General features: G+C 40.5%; 1 protein-coding gene across 1 annotated transcript; it reads left to right on the forward strand.

Moving 5' to 3' along the window:
• Nucleotides 1-3,349: 3,349 nt before the first annotated feature.
• Nucleotides 3,350-7,064, forward strand: LOC133806402 (uncharacterized). The gene is made up of 6 exons (XM_062244511.1): nt 3,350-3,728; nt 3,821-3,918; nt 4,296-5,110; nt 5,675-5,807; nt 6,166-6,635; nt 6,722-7,064. Exons 1-6 carry the CDS (start codon nt 3,425-3,427, stop codon nt 6,843-6,845), a joined length of 1,944 nt encoding a protein of 647 aa, XP_062100495.1. The 5' UTR covers nt 3,350-3,424; the 3' UTR covers nt 6,846-7,064.
• The last annotated feature ends 217 nt before the right edge of the window (nt 7,065-7,281 follow it).

Consider the following 7,281-nt stretch of genomic DNA (forward strand, 5'->3'; position numbering starts at 1 on the left):
AAGGTTGATGATTCCCTGAGCTTTTGACATGAATTCGGACAGCGTTTCTGCCCGTCTCCTTTGCATTTCCCCCCATAACAGGGAGCCGACAGTAAGGCCCGATTGAAGGGCGATCAGCTTCATGTCATCGCTGACCTTGGTCTTTGCAGCAGCTTCCATCATTCTCTGAATGAAAGCTTTGAGGTTCTCATTGGGTTGCTGCTTGATGTTGGTTAAGGAACCAACCTCCATGTCGTGGTCGCGGGCAGCAATGAACTGCCTCCTGAATGCGGACTGTAGCTCCTTCCAACTGTGGATTGATCCGGGAGCTAATCTTTTCCACCAGTCCTCCGCGGACTTGGTAAGGGTGAGTGAGAAGCACATGCATTTGGCGTCCTCACTGACACGCGCCACTTGCATCATTTTGTTGTATTTAGCTAGGTGGGTACGCGGGTCTGTCCTCCCATCATATAATTCTATGTGAGGCATTTTGAAGTTATCCGGGAGGGACGTTTCCGCGATCCTCCGAATACATGGTTCCGGGTCTTCCTCCTCAGAGTCTGACAGGGCCCCACTTTGCTTCCGGACCAGCTTGGTCAAGGCAGCAATCTGTTCCTCGAGCCTCTTCGTATCACTCTCCGGGAGGTCACGTCCCCGGAGCTTGTCATTAATATGATTTCGGAGGTCATCTCCGCGAGGCCGGGCCTTTTCTCCTTTGGCCTTTTCATACTTGGCCTCCAACCTTCTTCTTAGGTCCACCGTGGACCAACTATCTTCGGAGTGCGAGTTCGCAGCCCGACCGTCCTGGTTGACGGAATCACTGGGGCGGTTGTTCCTTCCCCTAGGCCTGGGTGCCTTGGCACCGGGCCCTTTAGGCACGGAGTGCCCCCTTGGGGCTGAAGGACGTCTGGGCTTAGGAGCGCCAGAGACCTTCTGCGCGCGGGGGGGGGGGGGGGCAGTCGGCCTGGTGATTCACGCCTTTAGGAGGTGCAGGGGCGTCAGCGCGTACAGGCTCTCCAACTTTTTCTTTGCCCTTGTTAGGGGCGGCTTTGGATGGTCCAGCAGCGGCTGGATCCGGCATAGCGGCATCAGCACCACCTAACATAGAGGCGTCCTCGCCCGAGTCGCCTAGGTCTCCGAACTTGCTTTGGAGGCGCTCCATCATGCGCTGCATTTTTTCGGAGAGGCGCTCCTGCTCAGCAAGCTTGGCTTTGGTGACCTCCAGTTCTTCGGCTACTTGGACCAGTTCTGGGTCCTTCTCATAGTAGCAGCCGTCCTTGTAATAACCGTCTTGGACATATTCTTCTTCGTCTTCTAAGTATGTCGTATCTTCGGTACTGACCCGATCTTGGCGGGATGTCGGGTCTTCACCTTGGTAGTCCAAGGGTTCGTTTTGCACCGCATCTTCCATCACAGTATCGGGGTTGACCCTAGCATTTTTGTCAACCGCGGATTTTCTCGTAGTCACCATCTCTTTAGCACGAAGTGAATACAAAAAACGTACACAGAAAAAGAGCTGACTAACAACTTCCTACAGATCTCAATGAAAGCACCAAAATGTTTATCGAGTTTTTCGGAAACGAACACAAACAGAATAATAAAAAGATAAGAACTGTAGAAGTGCTGAAATGTAACTAAACAAACAGTGTTTTTACGTGGTTCAGGCGTTAACAAGCCCTAGTCCACGAGTCGATGTTATTATACTTGGAAAAGACTACAGTAAGATGGCTGGTGTACAAGAACTTCACACACTCACAGTGTTTCTCTCGGGTTCTCTTGAAGAAGATGAAGCTAGAGAGATTTTTGTAGAGTTTTTGCTATGTGATCTGTTGGCCGTCCCTCTTCTTGTAAAATGAAGGGGTCTTTATAGCTAGGGTTTTGGATTAGGGTTTTTCTCTACGTACATGAGTCTTAATTACTCCAGCCATAAATAGGGGATACAATTACTGTAGTAGCATAGCTACAAAACTCTATGTGGGTATATTTACGTGAAAGTGTGGGCAACACACAAAGTCAGCCGTCTTTTCCAAGTTGTCAGCGGAACAGTAGGCGAAAAGGTACCCTTAGGCGTGCTGGGATGTGTGCGGCTTTGACCTGTCGGGCGTGTCAGGCGGGATCCTGTGTCAAGTGGATATCATTCCAAATATGCCTCCTCCATGACTCGACCGCTTGGTTTAGTTCCGTGCGAGGCACGGAACTGTTTCCGCGAAGACCACTTGAAGAGCTTCTCCTGGAAGGAGCTTCCCTGAAGGATACCCCTTCGGGAGTCCGAGAGGGTCGACGAGCCTCCGTGTCATGTTCGCTTGAAAGAGTAATCCGGACACTAAACGGGAGAGGCGAAGCCTTTCTATCCATCCGCGAGCTCTGGTCACCTACCGTGAAAGACATTGGTAATTCTGCTTCCCCGAGGACATCAATCTAAACGCTATCCGGAAATCTGGATAACAATATGTGTACCTAAAATATACACAAAAACATTACACACAGTGATGTGACAGTTTAGTCTAGCCAATCACAATTATTAAAATTGGGACTCACTATTTTAAAAAACAGTAATGGCTTATATTTGTATACATATTTTGGCTGCACATATCTTTACTCTTTTGAATATAAGAATTTATGGAACAAATATTTGAAGAAAATTTTGGGCCTGTTTGGTATTGTTTTCAGTTTTTTGTTTTTAAAGTTGTGTTCTCAAAATTGAGAACAGAAAACTGTTTTTGTAGTTTTTAAAAAACAAGAGGTGTTTGGTTAATATTTTCTAAAAACAATTTTTTAGTTTTATTTTTTTTAAAATTTTAAATAAAAAATTAACAAATATATTTACAAAGAGAAAAATATTTTAAAAGTTTGTAATAAATAATGAAATAAAATAATTTGAAAAAAAATGATGAAAAATAAGAAATGAGAAAGTAAGGAGAGAAAATTTGAAGAAATATAAATTGAGAATAGAGAAATTGATCCAAGAAAAAATGAGAGAGAATGTAATGAGAAAGAAAGTGGAGAGAGAGAAGTGAGTAGAGATAAAGTGATGAGAGAGGAAATGGGGAGAGAGAAAAAATGATGAGAGAGAAAGTGAAGAGAGAGAAACTAATGATAGAGAAAATGATGTGAAAATAAATGATGTTAGATAATAATAATTAAAAAAAGTGATGTGATAAAAAAAAATATAAAAAAAAAATTTGAGAATAACAAAAAACAACTTTTTAATATTCTTAAAATTTTCTATTTTTTATAAATTTATTTTTTAAAATTATTTTTTGAAAACAATATCAAACACTTCAACTTGTTTTCAAAAAAACAATTTTTAACTTTTAAAAACAATTTTGTTTTTTTTTTAGTAAAGGTTCCAATCAACCTCTTTGTTTCTAATCCGGTAATCCACTTAAACCCAAAATTCGCAGTCTTTTGTTCCCCAATATTCCCTCCAAAACAGAAGAGAAAAATGGCTCTCTTGGGGGACGACGGTCGTGGTTACGAGCTGGCTCGGAAGCTTGAGACTTTCGGGGTATGGCGGTCATGGCTCGGTGACTCTTGCTACACCAACTTCTTCCAGTTCCTCAATTCCCCATCCACATGGGAAGCCTTTATGAGAGTCGACGACTCCAAATCTAGGGCTCAGATCCAACTCCAACTCAGGGTCCGTGCCCTTCTCTTCGACAAAGCCAGCGTCTCCCTCTTCCTCCGTTCCAATTCCTCTTCTACACCTTCTCCTTCGTCTCTCGCCATTTCCAAGCTGAATCCAACTTGTGAGTGTATATTTTTTTTCTTCTTGTTTGTTCTGTTTCAGTTTGTGGTGAAACGTTAGGGTTTTTGATTCATGGGATTTTTGTTGTTGCAGATTTGCAGTTACATGGTGACGACGTGTACTTCACTCTGGAGAATTCTTCCTCAAATGGGGGGGCTGCTGTTCCTCCCAATGGGGCGGCGACATCTAAGGTCCGGCACTTTAACCATTACTATTTAAAGTAACAAATTGATAATTTGAAATGAAAACTCACTCTAAAATGGATTTCTTTGGTTTTTTTTTCCTTTCATTCTGTTAGTTCCGGTTATAGGACAATTTATAAACTATTTCTGTTATTGGATAGATTACACCCACGACTTATTTTCGCTTGAATACGATAATTACATAAAATCAATTAGTTTCTCGAGAGACATATAGGAGGTTTTATGTTATGCTTTTTTGCTTTTACTAATTTGTTAATAAAAACTTAAAGAACATTGATGAGAGTGCGGCCATTTAAGTAGTAATTAGTTACTTCTTCAAGTTTCTGCCTATGTGAGTTGAGTAATTTTGTTGGTTAAATATCCAGATACAATCAAAAGCGTCATTTGGTGTTGGATCAAGATATGGGGAATCTGATATTGATAATATGCATCAAAGACATAGAAATGAAGAACTTCCTGAAACATGGTATAATCAATTTATTGAGAGCTATAGAATTAACAGACCCTATAGGTTGTCACTGGGTGACCAAGAATCAGATAAACGGACATCTGACGATATGTATACTTTTATTAAATTTCTTGAGAAGCATAAGAAAAGACGTATGGCATTTAAGGAAGATCAGCATATAGGCTATGGAAATCTGGTAGGAGAAAATTCATCTTATGTGCGTCCAAATTCAGTTTCAGATGGAAGTAACTCAGATGATGAAGAATTGGCTTTTTTCCCTGAAATTATGTGTACATTCAACAGTGTTCCTGATAGTGCTCTCCCAGCAACAGGTAGAATAGAGGAGAAACATAAAATAGAGTTCTGTGGAGTTCTTGACACCTTGCCTCGGGCTATGACTAGGAGTCCTGTTATGATTGAGAGGTTTGGTATGAATCCTTATGTCAGTGTGGAATCTGGAGCAAATTCATATCATGGAAATAATGGGTCTGGAGTAAACAAGAAATGTCTTGGCCAAGAGCAAGCATCACAGTTGTCTCAACAGGTAGTGGCCCGGATGTTGATAAATATGGGGTTTGAAGGTTCCACTGAAGTTTCTATTGAAATCTTCTCTCAGTTGATGAGCTGTCACATGACCAAGCTAGGTGGAATCTTGAAAGTTCTTGCTGATAGTTACAGAAAACAGTGCCCAGCTGTTGAGCTTCTCAAGATGTTCCTTCAAACTGTGAGATGGTGAGTTTGTATTGTTGCTCTGTCATGTGCTACACATTTTTCAAAATTTGTTTTTTTGATCTGGAGCGGACATGTTATTTAGTTTTATTTGAATTTGTTTATTTAATTTTTTAAAAGAGTGATACAAATTTAATGTTGTATTTTATTTTATTAGTGATGTACTACTTCTCTGTCTTTAAGCTTGGGTTGTTCTTTACATCTGAAAATGTGGAATCTAATTAATTTGTGTTATTGTTTCAAGTACTTGTGCTCTTAAAGTTATGCCAAAGTGTGAAGTAGTGAATGGAGGATTACAAGTTGTGGTTAGGTTAACTGTGATTTTGTCTAAATTCTTTTAAAATTAGGCCAGCTTTATCTAGGAGATGTTTGTGTGGTGGGCTTTTATAATAATAATAAATAAATAAATAAATGAATGAATAAAAAACCAGGTAAGCCTAAAGATTTTGGTGCTCACATCATTTTTTTTCATTTATGTTCTATTATGAGCATCTTATAGTGTTTACACAGATCCTTATTATTTATTTTCTCGAATATCTTATCTCTCTCTGTTTATCTCTCTGCTAGTGATTTTGGATCTCTTGCCGAGCATGTCAAGGATGGTTCCAGGACTTCTGTTCAACAAAGCCAGCAGCAAGTTCATGGGATGCAGTCACAGATAATGCCACAAGCTCAGGCTGCACTTCGACTACAACAACAAGTATGTTGATGTCCTATGGTTTAGTTTATAATCAATTAACTGCTGTTTTTATTTTCTTAGTGAGTTGATATTCATGCTTCATGCATTCATTTGTTGCAATCTCTGTTCAAGCAAGATGATTTAGATATTTAAGTTGGGGCTTTGTTATGACATGAATCCAAAAAGCTCTTTGGTGTTTATTCCAGGGCCCTAGTCCCTTGAACAAATTGTTAGAATGCATGTTCTGTTGAATTGTGCGCTTCTCATGGCCTGCCTTTTTGTTTCAAGAGCAGTATTGGGTAGACACTTTTAATTTGGCTTCTGTTTATTATGAAACTGTTTTAACTGTCCTTCATTACATTTTGTGGTGAAACTACAGATTTCCAGACAAATGAATCCCCAGATGCAGCAGTTAGTCCATTCCCAAAGCTTGGCTTATCAACAGCAACAACAGCAGCTGCAGCAGCAGCAACAACAGCTGCAGCTTCAGCAACAGCAGCAGCAACAGCTTCAGCAGCAGCTTCAGCTTCAGCAACAGCAACAGCTTCAGCAGCAGCAACAACAGCTGCAGCAGCAGCAGTTAGAGAGAATGCGAAGACGGCAATCATCTACTCCTCGCCCGAGTATGGATATAGATAAGGATAGACCCATGGTACAGGTCAAGATTGAAGCCGCATCAGACTTGCCAGTTGATAGTAATTCCTTCAACAATAGAAATCCACAGATGCAGTTCAGGCAGCAGCAACAAATGGCTGGAATCTCAAGTTTTGCAATGTCAAATGTCCATGGCCAATCCAGTACTCAATTTAGACAGATGAGTTCCATGCAGATTCCTCAAATGCAGACACAGTAAGGAGCCCTACGGTATATTTTATGTCATTGCTGGCTACATTAGTAATAAATTTGGCTAATTTTGAAATACTGTCTATTTGCAGGAACATGGGCATGGTGAGGGCTCCACCGGTGAAGGTTGAAGGTTTTCAGGAATTGATGGGTGGAGATGCTACACCAAAGCATGATTCAGAAGAAAATAGGCTGACTTCTCCCTCAAGTAAATAGTTTTGTATTTGGTATTTTTTAGTTCCAACGCATTACTTGCCAGTGCTGACCTCACTTTGTCCTGCAGTTATTATTGTCATTATAGATTGTTTTTGCATACTAACAAGCTACCAAAGATGCATGTATAGTTAAGGATCAACATTATTGGAAGCAAGTTAGTTAAAATCATTGCCTTAATTATTGCATGGAATAAAGTTAGTCTTGAATTGTTCAACACAATGTTATCCAAATATTTCTGTCTTTGTAACTTGTTACTCTATGAGGAGGAACATAAATAAGGGGAGACAACAAGATAATGAACTCGCTACTTCAATTATTGTACTAGGATTTCCTCTAAAGCTTGGAGAACATAATTTGGATGCTTGTTGATCGGATAAAAGATTCCGATGGTTATCTATTGAGAGACTGAAACTATACCCCTTCGTGTTTTTCCTCT

Source organism: Humulus lupulus, chromosome 1 (assembly GCF_963169125.1).
Source record: "Humulus lupulus chromosome 1, drHumLupu1.1, whole genome shotgun sequence".
NCBI classification, from domain to species: Eukaryota; Viridiplantae; Streptophyta; class Magnoliopsida; order Rosales; family Cannabaceae; genus Humulus; species Humulus lupulus.